We start from the raw sequence: 15,542 nt of genomic DNA on the forward strand, positions 1-15,542 counted from the left end.
AATAAATGTTGTGTAACTCGCGGTAAACACACACTTCAGTCGTGAAGATCACAAGACTGGGGATAATAAATCAGGTCGCAGTTCTAAAATGTCATCAGAGAAGTCTTGATTATTATAATCTCTAGAAATCCCTCCTACAGTAATATTATTGCATTCAAGGGACGATTAGGCGATGAGCTAAAGCTTCAGCGCAAAGCTATTAGGCTTTAGGTCGCTCTTGCCCGGACATAAGTTGCGTTCTTTATGATGCAACTTGTGGATGACACACTGGTATTGGAAGAACATAGTTGAAAAAATTCAGATCAGAGGGCAGAGTCTTCCAGAATATGCTGCTGAAAAAGAAATAAACCTCTGCAGGCAGGCAACTGAGGAAAAATACATAATTTGAAATGGCGGATATTTCCGCGTTCCCCGCCGAGCAAGAGACTTGTAGCCGTAGATCTTGCCACATCACCCACCGAATGGGTTCAGTTCCTTCAATTTCTTCTTATTTCCACAACCTTTCTAACTCTATTTCTTTTCAACCTGCACCTCCATCTTAGTCCCTTTACTTCTCTGTCATAATATAGCGGGTCTTTACCATTCCTTATCACCTTCAAAGGATACATACCTGTTTTCCCATTTCTTAACAATTGCTTTAAACCCATCCCACAGTCTGTTTACATTTTTTTTAGTTTTCTGCTGATCATAATTACTTTTTTTAAACTCCCTCATGTCTGTCTTATCAGCCATATAGTACTGCCTACTAGTCCTACTCTTACGACCTTCCTTCCTATCACATTTAGTTTTAACTATGACAAAAACAGCTGATTGATTGATTGATTGATTGATTGATTGATTGATTGATTGATTGATTGATTGATTGATTGATTGATTGATTGATTGATTGATTGATTGATTGATTGATTGATTGATTGATTGATTGATTGATTGATTGATTGATTGATTGATTGATTGATTGATTGATTGATTGATTGATTGATTGATTGATTGATTGATTGATTGATTGATTGATTGATTGATTGATTGATTGATTGATTGATTGATTGATTGATTGATTGATTGATTGATTGATTGATTGATTGATTGATTGATTGATTGATTGATTGATTGATTGATTGATTGATTGATTGATTGATTGATCAGCCACCAGCTGTGCCCCAGAAGTGGTAAGGAAAGTGAAGGTCCTTGTCTCAGGTGGTAATCCTGCCCCACAAATGACAACTGCACGTAAGTTGGGGATGTCTGTTTCAACAGTTAACACCATAATCAACAAGGACCTGCAATTAGATAAGCGGCATAAGCGCCGAGTTCACAAGTTGTTGCCTTGTCATATTTCAGAACATCGCACTAACGCAAGAAAGCTGTATGAGGGGTATTTGGCAGGGGATAGATGGAAAAATGTGGTGACATTTAGACCAACTGTAACAAACCATGCTTGATTTTCCAAGTTATCCAAGGGGTTTCATGATCTGTTACAATGGCAAGTTAACCATTCACTGTGTTGCTAATAACGTGAAGGTGAACTGTACATACTATCAGCAAGAGGTTTTAACACCCATTTACAACACAGATATCTCAGCACTGTATGGGAGGGAAAAAAATCAGGTATGTGTACATCAAGATAAAGTTTCCATCCACACCTCTCATTTGACTCATCTGTTCTTAGAATGGAGATTGAAACTGGAATCCATTCAATTCCTTTTACTGACATTCCAGTAAAGGCACCCGATGGGTCACCCATGGATTCTGTGCATTTGGATACCTAAAAAGGGCCTTAGGAATAGACGTCCACCTACTACCAATGGCCTTTGGAAAGTCTGTCAGGGGGAGTGGGTTAAGATAGCCATGCTAGCTCTGCAAAAATGTCTGCTGCAATGGAAATTACATTGTCGGGCTACAGTTAGAAATGCTGGCTTTCCAACTGAGTTAATTGTTGGTGGATACATGGATTTCATAAGCTAATTACCCTTCAAACATCTGCCGCAGAGATCCCGAACGACCTTCTGTAAATATTTGCAAGATACCAATGTGTGCGAAAAGCCCATACATCAAAGCCACTAGAGAGCTTTGTACTGAAATCACCCATTGTCTTCAATGCTTACTGCTTAGCAAGGAGCAAGCTGAACATCTTAAAAACCCTCTTCCCAAGCTCATCCAAAAAGTACTCCATGAAGTACATTACCATCCCAATGGAAAAAAAAAAGAAAAGAAAAAAAAGGAAGCAATAAGAGCGGTATGTCTCAGACAATGTACATAATGGATTAAAATGAACTGTCATGTCTTCCTAGTTCAATCTTTCTATGGAAGGGATCTTAATACATCCTGCTGCAGAAGATGAGATATATTTAAAACCTTATTTCATGGTATTATGGTTCTGTAGTAAGGGAGAACTGATGAGAATCAATCTGCACAATATAGTTTGCACAGTGATTACTGGAAGCCTCTGTAAAGAGCAACACTAAGATCTATGAAAAAGTTGGATGTCTTTCCACAAATGGATCAACAAGACTAGCTGATGATTTTTGTCACTGACAGGGCAAAGGTACGAGTATGGTGATTGATCCCATTATGAGATTTGAGGAAAATTAACAGCAGCCTCAATTAGTTTGTGACCAAGTAAATGGATCTGCAATTTGGGTCATGTATCTATCAGCTTGCATTCAGGAGAAAGTGGGTTTGAACCTCACTGTCGGTAGCCTGAAGATGGTTTTTCATGGTTTCCCATTTTCACACCAGCAAATGCTACAGCTGTACCTTAATTAAGGCCACAGTCACTTCCTTCCCACTCCTAGCCTATCCCATCATCGCCATAAGACCTATCCGTGTCTGTGCAATGCAAAGCAGACTGTAAACAAAATTGTTTGTGAGAAGAAGAATAAGAATACCATATATGAACCATGCACTGAGGATCTCGGAGAGAAATATGGGATTAGAAAATGGGAAGTCATTGGGCGTATGATTGGCGCTAAAAGGACAATTCCTAAGGAGACACTGGATTTCTTAAGAATGAACAAATCCTGGATATCATCAGACTATAGTGGACTCTATGCTGAAAATTTCATTGGCGATTATTAGACACCATTTGTACTCCCTGACCTGAAGTACCAGGCATAAGATTTTCTTTTTCCTATAAGTCAGAAAGAGAAGTCCACCTGATAGTCGAAAATTCCTATTTTTAGTCATAACTCAAACCCTGCTTGCCTCTCAACAACAGATAAAAGTAATTAAATATTGTTCATATAAACTGATTAGGAGGCTGATAATTTTGATTTCCTAATAGGGGCAGGTTATCAGGTGAATTATCTCTCTGAATCACCTCTTCCAAAACTGGACTATTTCTTCTCAGTGAACTGATGCAGGTGGTGCTTTTCAGTATTCCTCTGCTTTCCTCGTAACGTTCCAGAGCACTTCTTGAACAGCTACTTCACAGTTGTCTCCTTTGTGCATGTGTACTGTTACTTCTAGGACATTTATTACTACTTCTGTATTCAAATTTGTAATGTACGACAGCCAATATCTTAGAGTTTTTAAATTTTTTTTAATTTTTTATTGGCCCCATGTATTCATAACTGCTAAACCCATACTAGCAGTGAAGTCCAGCAAATGCTTCCTGTTCCTATCAGCTTCCATTTCTTCCCCACATTTACCAATTACCCTTTTGCATCCTTCAGTTCTATTTCAAATTCTCACATTGAAATTGCCCATTACCATTATCCTATCCTTGCTGTTGAACTCTGACTACGATGTCTTTCACAATGCTTCATAAAACTTGTCAACTTCATCATCTGCACTTTCACATGGTGAATACACTGAGAATATTCTCATCCCTTTGCTGGTAGGATGTAGGGTTTACAGTGCACTATGTCTTCTGAAATGGGCTACAATAAATTTGTTACTTTCATTGACCTGTCTCAGTCTCGTCCTTAGCTAGTAATACCATTCCTTATGCAGCCAGTCCCTTGTTATGAATGGTGTGAAAATATTGCTCATAGGGTTGGTTGGTGCATGCATTTCAGTGGGCTTGGCAGGCTGATATGTAATAGCAACTTCTGGCTCAGTGAGGAAAGCAACGGAAAACTACATCACTCCTCATTTCCCTAGTATGCCTCTTCAGCGACACTTAGGCTATCTATGACAGCTGTTGCTGGAACTGCAGAGGATCAAACCAGCCTTCGGGCTGAATACCAAAAAACACACACACACACGCACGCACGCACGCACGCACACACACACACACACACACACGGTAGTGGTATCTGTATCTGCATGTTCTAAAATGTCCTTACCTTTTCTCTTTCCTTTCTTTGCTACAACTTAAAAATTTTGACTGCAAATGGTAACAAAAGATTTAGCTTATGAAAATTCAGTTGCTAGAAGTAAGATGTTACTATGATATTCAATGCAATGCACTTATGTGGAACCTAGAAACAACATGAACTTACCAATATCATAAGAGGGCTAAACAATCTGTTTTCAGAAATATATGCTGGTAAAGAATTTTGAGGACAATGAAAAGAAAGGGGGTAAAATATCTGTTGGCAAAATGTTTGTGGGCCAAAAATTATTGTTTAAAACATGTGTGGGCAATTAAAAGGGGAAAAATATTAATGGACAAAATGTCTGCTAATCCAAGTGAACATTTAATACTTCTTCTGGAGCTATGTTTCTCCAAAAGTTGCTTTTACCCTTGTTAAAGTAAAGTAATTTGATGTTACTTTCTTTAAATCATGGAAATGAATTTCAAATATTCCATGCACTGAAGTATTATGGTGCTGATGAGCTTTCAAGGCCTTTCAATACGGGTTACACGATTATGTTCTATGTCTTTCAGTCACATTATTTGCTATTTCTTTAAAATAATCTGGGTAGTGTAAGAACAGTACATTGAAAATATCAGCAAAGATGCTGCTCTATTTAGATTAATTATTTTTAAACACATAGAACTTTTACCGGCTGGGTACCAAACTGAACTACTCGTTGCCACGTGGTAGAATTGAAGTTATCAAAAAGATCTTCAAACACCAGTTTGCCTTCACATGAAGGTCCTCCATTTACAGTAGTCACAGTTGGTAAACATGACTGAACCCTTTCCGTCACCTGAGGCTCATGCTGTTCAATGGGTGCTGCTGGATCATAGAACTCTGTGAACATACATAGATATTTTGATGAAGACTTCATAGCCCTCAATATGGGACATCTTTGCTTCATATGTACAGCTTTAAATATAAAAAAGTAATGACTCATCAAGAATAGTGAAAATAACAATATTCTTTAAAAGACCATGTATAATTTAGAAGAAAACAGAAGAGAAGAAATATACAATGAAAAGAAATGTCTCCTCATACAATTATTGATCGACAACCATTCAGGTGATGAGCAGTATGTGTACTGAAATAACTTGTAGAATGGTGACTGATAACCTGACTGGAAATGCTCCTGACAGATAAGTTCAAATTATTACATCATGCAATCCATAGGTTGGAGAAAGCCTGTAATTCATTTCCCTAACAGAAATTGGACATGCTTTGTCAATCATACTTCATATTTCAAGGACAAGGACTATGAAGTGCATCAAGACAAGTGATGTGGTAGTTTTAAGCTGAAGGCGAATGCAGTTTTAATACATCATATCACCCATTTTATACAACATCATAACTACAAAACTGCCTGTTTTGAGTTATGTATACGATTTTTATTGGTTCTTGCATGGACTTTTAATTGTTTTTAGAGTTGTGACATTCTTGTATTAAATGAGCAATATACTGTACACACACAAATAATGACTAACAGTGCACTGATTCATATGTGATTTTTAGATTTGTAATTTTAATTGAATGATTATAAACACAGTATGGAGTTTAATTATGTTTAGGAATCCAAGGTTATGTTTTTAGATAATTTCAAGTAGATAGGAATGATATTATTCCAATAGGTTCAGAAATGCTAAGTGAATTTAAATTATGAACTGAAGAAAAGAATTTATGTTCCCAAAACATGTACAGTAGAGTCTTTATAATCCAAGATAATTGGGGGAAAAGGTACCTTGGATTTGGAATAACTCAGACTAAAAGAACAAAAGGCAAATCGTGAAAAATGTAATAAGAAAAAAAGGTCACAATTGAAGCTAAGGTCATGTACTGACATTTCTTACAATGTTATGTACGGCATGGATTAAAGTTATTTCTTGAAACAAGTCCTTAATGGACTTCTGTTTCTGAATGCTGCATCATTTCTGTGCAGCAATGTCACGCCATCACTTGCACAGCAGGGTGTCTGTGGGAGTTGCCTCTGGTTGTTCTACATAGCGTAGTGCTGCCTCCAACACAGTTAGGACCTCACTATTAGTCTCTACTAATACTTCTTCCTCACTATCTTCTGTTGGTTCATTCATCATTTCAATAATTGATGTGTCTTGAAGTTCATATTGTTCTGTAACGTTGATTTCACTAGCGTCTTTACATCCAGGAATCTCTGAGATTAGGTTTGACAACTTTGGTAGGTCATCATCATTGGTGTCATCGGTGTTACTGTCAACAGACACAGCACTTCCTAAAATCTTCTTCCATGATTTTGTGAATATCTCTGGCTTCACTTTGTTCCGTGATTCTGCTAACCAATACACTACGTTCCTCATGGTTATCTGTTTGAGGCAGTTTGTAATGTTTTTGTCACATCCTGTTGCTTTGAGGGGTGAATGTAGCAAGCGCAGTGCCAATACTTCTGTTTAGTAGACATTCCAAAATGCCCTGATCAATAGGTTGTATCAAATTTATTAGTTAGGAGGCAAAATTAAAGCAGGAACCCTATCACATACTAGTTCCTATTCATCTGGATGTGACCCTGCATTGTCCAGCAAAAAAATCTGCTTTAATTGGCAGACCCTTCTTTCTCAAGAACGTTTTAGTTTCAGGCTCAAATACAAACACATATGTGATCTCAGTAGAGGGAAGAAAGAGTAAGATGACATGCCAGGAATAAGCAAGGAATGTAATGCTGTAGAAAACTCATTTTAAATTTGCGAAAAGAAAAATTCAAGTTAATGCTCAGATTTAACAGAGCCTCGGATTTGCGAGACTCCACTGTACTCGTGTTAGTATAGACTAATATATGCAAAGTATTGACAAGGCGGATCCAAGAAAAAGCACACTGGTTAACTGTGCATGCGACCTTAGTTGTCACAACAGCAAGCACGTGATCAGTAGTGAGAACAGAATGGACAGTGGAAGGAGATGCATGCAGAGACAGAGACAAAACAGGGGTATGCAGTAGATACTGTCTATTATCGCCTTTGCAACCATTGTCACTATCTCCATGGTATCATCACAAAACCAACCAGTGGATAGAGAATTCATCAAATATTGAGGATATTCACTCATGCATGTTGGCTGATAACATATCACTAGAGCCAATGACACACACACACACACAAAAAAAAAAAGCACCAAAGATTTTTAAATTAAACAAATCTGTACAGACAAGTATGCAAATTCAAAACCATACGAACAACAAAGTAGAAATCGGTAAGCATAATTTACAAACACATGAAAATGAACACACATACGAAACACTTTTGCACAAATTCCCATTCTGGGACATACTTTGTTATAACTACCTGCGTGAGTACCTATAACAGACACTAATCTTTAAAATGTCATCTTCCATTTGTGAGCCTTCAAGGTCACATTTTCAGGGATAGAAATAAGGATTGCATACATGTGGGAGTTTTCTTACCTGTTCCCTTATCAGGCAGTATGCAGGATTTCCTATGGACAAGCCTGGCACTACATAGGAAAATTGGTACAAAAGAAACAAATGGAAAACTGGAAAATTAGTCCAGGATGCAGGCTTGCAAAGGAACTGATAAAAGGACTAAACAAGAAGCATACAGTACTAAAGAAATGTTGAAACTCAGCAGAGAAAATATAAGATGGGTAGTAGGACTGTTGACAGGACACTGCCATCTGGAAAAACACCTACATAGAATTGGAGTAACAAGAGACAAATGCAATGAAACAGAGGAATCAGCTGAACATATACTTTTCGAATGTAAGGCGCTGGGTAGAATCAGACTCTCCACTCTAGGACTACCAGGTGAAGAGAGAGAAAAAAATCCAAGACGACTCAATAAGAATAACCTGCAGCTTTGTGAAGGGACCAGGCATATCTAAGTGGGAATGAAGGAAAAACATGGTAGCAAAAGATCTTAGAGGTCGATGCTAATTAGGAAGTAATATTTAGAGGCCCCATGAAGAAAAGAAGAAGAAAGAAAATGAAGAAGGATTGCATACACTAAATCAATCAACACTAAAATCTACATACTCCCCCCGCGAATAACAACAAACAAATGCAGTGGGTATTAGGATGAGGCACAAGTTCATAATGTTATTGCTCAAAATTTGTGCTGCCTTGCTGAATGTGGAGAAATGTCTACAGGTGGTGTTTGAAATTGACTATGTAGGCTTCAATACAGGCTGCAAGATGTCACATCACTGCCTGTCTAAACCACTCAAAAACTGCAGAGTTAACAGGAATTGTAATTTACCACATGCTGCTGAATGTCTTGTACATTCTCCACAGGACTGGAGCCAACAATTGACTGTGTCTCTCCATTTAGGTCTAGTGAAAGGGCAGGCCAAGAATGGGTTGTCATCATGCATCAATGATCTGCATTAAGACTGTTGCCCAGATAGCAGATTCTCTGTCAATTGTTTACTAAGCCTTTTCTCAGATGTTTATAAAGATCTTGGAAATTTATCAAACATTTCTCCTGATATATTATCCCATTCCTTACTCCTTGTCCTATAAATTAATATTTGCATCAATTTGTCCACTTGAGTTACAACTTTATCTTCATATTATGATCCTTCCTACTTTTAAAAGTTCCACTCTAGCTTATTTTTCTACTACTGTCATTCTACATCATCTCTCCACTGACAGCTTGGAATATACCATTTAATTAAAAACATTAATTTAGTTCACTAGTCCACCTAATCAATACACCTCTCTTTAGAAGTAAAAATACATGCATGAAATTTGTTAAGTGTAACATACCACTTAGTCGAACAGTTCATCTTCTTTGTGTCTCCATAGTAAGAGGTAATAGTAAGTCAACGGTAAGCCTTTCCAGCCCTAAGTTAGCAACATTTTCAGAACACTTTGGTACTCTTTTGTCGGAAATCTCCAAGAACAAATCATGCTTTTTTTCCTTTGGATCCTCTCCAGTTCTTGTATCAAGTAGTCCTGGTGTTTGTCCTGTACACTGGAACCATATTCTAACTGGGGTCTTACCAGAGACTTACACGCCTTCTCATTTACATCCTTACTACAACCCATAAATACCCTCATAACCATGTGAAGAGATCTGTAACCTTTATTTACAACCCTGTTAATGTGATCACCCGAATGAAGATCATTCCTTTTATTAATACATATGTACTTAACAGTGATCCCTATGGGGTACTATCACCCCATCAATACAGTAATTAAAACTGAGAGGACTTTTCTTCTTGGTGAAACTTACAACCTCACTTTTCATCCCATTTATCATAGCACTGCCTTCAGTGGCGTGCACTAAACCCCAGCTACCCCAACGCTGCTGGCATAAAGAATTTTGTGTTTACATGTTCTTATTATTCCTTAGAATGTTTCTTTATCAAGCTAAAAAAAACTGCAAACAACTAAGTCAAGGCAAGTACAGGTGTCTCAATAACCTGTTTGCTTAACCGCAGTTCAGATCTCTCCAGCGAGCTGGGTTTCTTTACTGGCGTGAAAGAGACCTACCTCAGCGAAATTCAAGTCGCTTGGTTGATGCACGAGTTTCAAGCTGCCTCCTCTTGGGTTGGCGGGGTGATGTCTGTTGGCCTCGCTCGAGATACACAACATCTTACGGCAGCAGAGCAGCTAGCTTGGGTACATGTTTATAGTAATAATAGCTAACACTTAAAGTGTTCAATGCCACACACAAGAGGCCGCAAGGAAAACAGATACAAAACAGTATAGCCACTTACAGATAATCCTGCTAATAGAAATACCATAGCCATTTTATGAAATCAGTTATAATGGTACAGTCACTGCCGTGAATACCAATTTGGAAATATGTGAGAGTACAGTATGTATACAATATTAAATAGAAGGAAGGATCCACCTTTTCAATACTCTTATTAAGTTGAACCAAATAGAAGTTACAGCCTGTTCATTTGGGACTGGTTTCAACACATTTGTAGTGTCATCATCAGCCAATTAGCAAAGCAGAGCAAAAATTAAATCATTAAGTTCTAAAAACACATAACATAATGATGACAGTCAAAAAGAGTATGTAGAATAATTAACACTATTTCGTGTCGAAGCAATTCCAGTTGATGTTCATAACACAATAATCACAGTCAAAATAATAAAAAGAACAACACTATTTCGTGCCAAACAATTCCAGTTGAAGTTCATAAGCAGTCTTGTATAATCTTGTTGTGCTGCATTCACATATGAAGAACATATGAAGACATTGTATTAAAGGTCAATAATGAGTTAAAGACTTGTTGTAAGATGAAAACTTGAAGGATAACTCATTATGAAATTGAATTTGTGATACGCAGTTATGTATAGTTGTTGCTAGGCAAGATCTTGTAGGCATTTGTTTTTTGGGCCGAAGAGTGGAAAGCGATGTAATTGAAGTCTAAGAGGAATACAGTGTAGACCTAATTTCAACAATACATAGTGTGTATATAAATCTTAAAAAGAAATTTGAATCATTGAAAAAAGAATAAGACCAAATAAAAATATTTAAAAATAGGAAGAAAATTTTAAAGAATTACAATGTGAGGCTCAACTCAAACAGCTTACCGTCGTGATTGATAAATGTATGGGAGACGATAAATAGAGAAAAGGGTGGGGAATAATGAACGCTTATTAGAGGGTGGGAGGGAAAGGAAAAAAGAGTGGGGAGAATCTAAGGAGAATCATGCGGGCATTGTGGAAGGGGCAAGTAGCATGAGAGGGTATTGTGTAAATTGTGAAAGATTGATCGCTTACTTGTTGACTTGAGATTAGTTATAATGGAGATGAGAAAATCAAAAATGGTGTTAGGCTTCTCAGAAATATCATTCAGGTTAAGATTTGGATTGAAAAACTGGTCAAGGTGTATAAAACAGTTTTCAGTGATGTCTAGGAGAGGGCCTTTATTTAAAGTGCTGAGAATTTTGATATCCTGGTCTATTGTAGTGAAAATAAGTTTTGTGTCATGTATATGTTGCCCCACGGCCAAAAATCTGTTCTACTTTATTGCATTAATGTGTTCAAAGTATCTAATTTTGAAGTTACGACTAGTTGGACCTTTGTATTTTAATGTATTGAATAGGTGGAAATCAAAGTTTTATTGTTCTCCTTTTAACAGACTTTCAATACGGAAAAAATGAGGATAGTCTCTTGCTATAGTTTGACCTGTGAAAGAAGAGTTACAGTTGTTGCATTTAAAATGGTATATGCCTGACTTAAAAAAGACACTGGTTTTATTTAAGGATTTAGAGTTATGTAATAATTCAAGGTTTCTATTATTAGTTTGAGCCTTTGGTTGTGGTAGCATATACAACCATTAACCCGACTCAAGGGAGATAGGACCACCTTCCCTATTCTCCACTTGAGTAACTCCTGCCTGGCATGTCCATGTTGTGGTGGGGTGGGCATTCTCTACTCCAGTAGGCCGGTGTAAAAGGATGGCCAAGTTCAGGTGGGGACCCAGTCCCACGGGGTATAACGTGGAACTCATGCCCAGGGTTACGGGCGAAGACCTTAATGGCGGATCCAGCAGAGAAGGAGACCTTCGGAATGGTGGAAAAGGCGGATGAGGCAACGCATCCTCACTGGGGTTAATTAGTTGAGGACGTAAGACGGGGGTAGATGGGACTCCTCCGTGGTGAAGACAACCCGTCTAGGAGCAGGATGCTCCAAAATCAATATCCCCAGCTAGTGGATAGGGTTGAGCGTGGGGTTAATGGCCTCACCTTGTAAATAAAGCATTTTCAGATGACTTCTACGAGAAAACCAGGCGTAAATCAAAGACGACAAAAGCTTAGGAAAAGGACACGAGTAAGGAAAGCGGATATAAACATGGCAACATGGAATGTAAGAACAATGTTGAAACCAGGGAAAATGCAAGAAATAGTAAATGAAACAAAAAGATTTGGATACGACTTAGTAGCGATCCAGGAAATAAGATGGAAAGGGCAAGGATGTATTGAAAAGAAAGATTATAACCTCTATTACAGTGGGCCGGAAGAAAGAACAGGACAGTTCTGTACGGGATTTGTAGTACATGGGAAACTGAAGAGTGTAATAGGATTTGAACCTATCTCAGATAGGATATGTAACCTTCGGATTAAGGAGAAGTTTAGGAACATAACTGTTACATCAGCATATGCACCAATTGAAGATGCAGATGAGGAAAGGAAGGAACAATTGTATGATGAGTTAGTACAAACTATTGAAGAGGGACCAAGATATGACATGATTATTATTTAGGAGATTTTAATGCCAAAGTGGCAAAGGAAGAGTGCATGAGGCCAATAGTAGGGAAATATACACTACATGAAGAATAAAATGAGAATGGTTTTCACTTGGGACAGTTTGCAACTACAAGTGGTCTTATAATTAAAAGCACCTGTTTTGATCATAAGAAAATACAAAAAGGAACGTGGAAGATGCCAGGAAGCACAGTGGTAAATAAAACAGATTATGCACCAGTGACTACGAGGCATGCGGCATCCATTATTGACGTAAGGACATGCAGAGGGCCAAACTGTGATTCTGATCATTATTTAGTAAAACCAATAGTGAGACAAAAATTGGCAACAGGACATAGGAGACAACCTACGGAAAGAAGGAAATGGAATTTGGAAAAACTACAACAACCAGAAGGAAAACAAGAATTCCATTCAAAAATGAATAATACTTTACAGGTGATTGGACAAGTATCTGGAATAGAGGAAAGGTGAGCAAAAGTTCAAAGAAGCATACAAAATGTGGCACAAGAAACACTGGGTGTAGCTAAAAATAAGAAATATTTGGTTTGATACGGAGTGTGAGGAAGCGATTGGAAGGAAGAATGTAGCAAGAGCAAAAATGTTAGAGAGATACAAGGTCAAATAGGGAAAATTATGAGAAATGCAGATGTGAAGCTAATAACATCTGTAAGAAGAAGAAAAGAGAGATGATTAAGAAGAAACTAGAGAGTATAGAGACTCAAAGGTTATAGAGGAGGACAAAGGAATTCTATAATGAAATTATTTCAGGAAAGGGTATAAGCCAGGATGGAATGGCTGTAAGAATAAAGAAGGTAAGCTGTTATAGAATTAAGAGGAAATAAGTGAAAGATGGACTGAATACTTCCGAGAGCTCCTTAACAAGGAAAGAGAAGAGGTGGAAGAAAGTGAAAGGCATGTGGAGCAGAGTGGGCCAGAACAATGGATAAATGCCCCCACATTGAAAGATGTAGAAAATGCTATTGAAAAATTAAATAACCATAAAACAGCAGGAGAAGATGGAATAACAAATGAACTGATTAAAAATTGTAGCAAACAAATGGTACAAGAGATACATGAACTGATTATTAAGATTTGGGAGGAAGAATGGATACCTGATGAGTGGAATACATGAATAATTTTCTCGATATATAAGAAGGAAAATAAATACGGAAAATTACATTTACTGAATATAATCTATAAAGAATTTTCAAATATCCTCTTACAATATCTGACTCCATATGCTGAAGAGAGATTGGATGAATCATAATGTGGCTTCAGGCAAAATAGGAGCACAGTAGATCAAATATTCGTGGTACATCAAACGATGGAAAAATGAGCATAATATAGATCTACATATGTTGTTTGTAGATTCTAGACAAGCATTTGACAGTATATACAAGGATAAGCTGTATGAATATATGGAGACAATAGGCATACCACAGAAACTGATTAGGATGTTCAGAATCACTTTAGGAGAAGTAAGGGCAAAGGTGATGGTGGATGGAAGAATTGGAAATGAATTTGCTCTTAATACAGGAGTCAGACAAGGTGATGCACTCTCAGCTACCTTGTTTAATCTGGCAATTAACCAAGTCCTTGAAAAAATTATGGACACCGGAAATATTGTACATAAATCTAAACAAATTTGTGCGTATGCAGATGATGTAGTGTTAATGGCCAGGAATGATAGATATTTGAAGGAAATGTTTCTTGAATGGAGGAAACAGGAAAACGGATGGGATTGGAGGTGAATGACATTAAATCCAAGTATATGCATGTGACTGTTATAGAGGGCAGAAGTTGAAATAATCTGACAATAAATGGGCATAGTTTTGAGAATGTATGAAGTTTTGAGTATTTGGGAACCATGTTGACAAACAATAATAGAATAATAGCTGATAACAGGGCCTATTATGCAAATCTTACATTAAATCTCTTCTATTGTCTATACCTACAAAATTCAAAATATATAAGACCCTTATTAGACCTGTAGTGACATATGGTTCAGAAGTCTGGAACCTTTTAGTTGACGATGCAAATAAATTAAGAATATTTGAAAGAAAGATTATTAGACGAATATATGTCCCAATTCAAGACCAGAATGGTTGGAGGATAAGGACAAATGCTGAAATACAGAACACATTAGACCAGGAGGATATAGTTAGATTTATTAAGGCACAGAGACTGTGATAGCTTGGCCATATGAAAAGAATGGAGGAAGATTGAATGCCAAGAAAAGTAGTTAAACCCAGAATAGATAAAAGATGGTGACAAAGAAGGCCCCGTAATAGATGGAGCGATGAAGTTGAAGCCGACCTCAGGGCAACGAACATCTGCCCATGGAGACCAGCCACTCAGGATTGAAGTAGATGGCGGACTATCGTAGAAGAGGCCAAGGCTCACACAGGGCTGTAGCGCCGGGTAAGTAAGTACCGTAAGTATTATTAGTTTGAAAAGGAATCATAGTGTTGTGTTTTCTGAAGACAATAGCAATACTGTAGGCATTTATATTAAATGTGAATGTGGAATAAGCAGCTGGCTTAGGATTATCTTTTAAGAGTGTTGTATTAGGATGGTGTTTAAATTTGTTAATAATTCGTTCAATAAAATACCTATTATAACCATTAAATTTGGCGATGGAGTGATGATATTTAGTTCTTTATTTAAGTTATCTTTTGATAGCGGAAAGCATAGTGGTATTAGCTGCATGTGTGGGTTTTCTATAAATCATATATGATAATGAGGAAGGTATCTAGAAAATTAATTGATTTGTTTGATTCTGTTTCAAGAGTGAATTTAATATGCGGATCAATTTTATTGAGGTTATTAAGAGTAGATGCTGCATTAAAAACTATCATCTGCACTTCACAAGTTCAATTTCATAACGAGTTACCGTATCCTTCAAGTTTTCATCTTAGAATAAGTCCTTTAATCTCGTTATTGACCTTTAATACAAGTCTTCATACACTTCTTATGTGAATGCAGCACAACAAGATTATACAAGATCTGCTTATGAACTTCAACTGG

General features: G+C 37.3%; 1 protein-coding gene across 1 annotated transcript in view; it reads right to left on the bottom strand.

Annotated features, from left to right (window-relative positions):
- LOC136856981 (beta-1,3-glucan-binding protein 1) overlaps positions 1–15,542 on the bottom strand; it is a 175,052-nt gene that overhangs the window by 53,349 nt on the left and 106,161 nt on the right. The window contains exon 3 of the mRNA XM_068225023.1: positions 4,954–5,144. Coding sequence (XP_068081124.1) covers positions 4,954–5,144 — 191 coding nt within the window. The remainder of the gene's footprint in view (positions 1–4,953; positions 5,145–15,542) is intronic.

Source organism: Anabrus simplex, chromosome 1 (genome assembly GCF_040414725.1).
Source record: "Anabrus simplex isolate iqAnaSimp1 chromosome 1, ASM4041472v1, whole genome shotgun sequence".
Taxonomy (NCBI): Eukaryota; Metazoa; Arthropoda; class Insecta; order Orthoptera; family Tettigoniidae; genus Anabrus; species Anabrus simplex.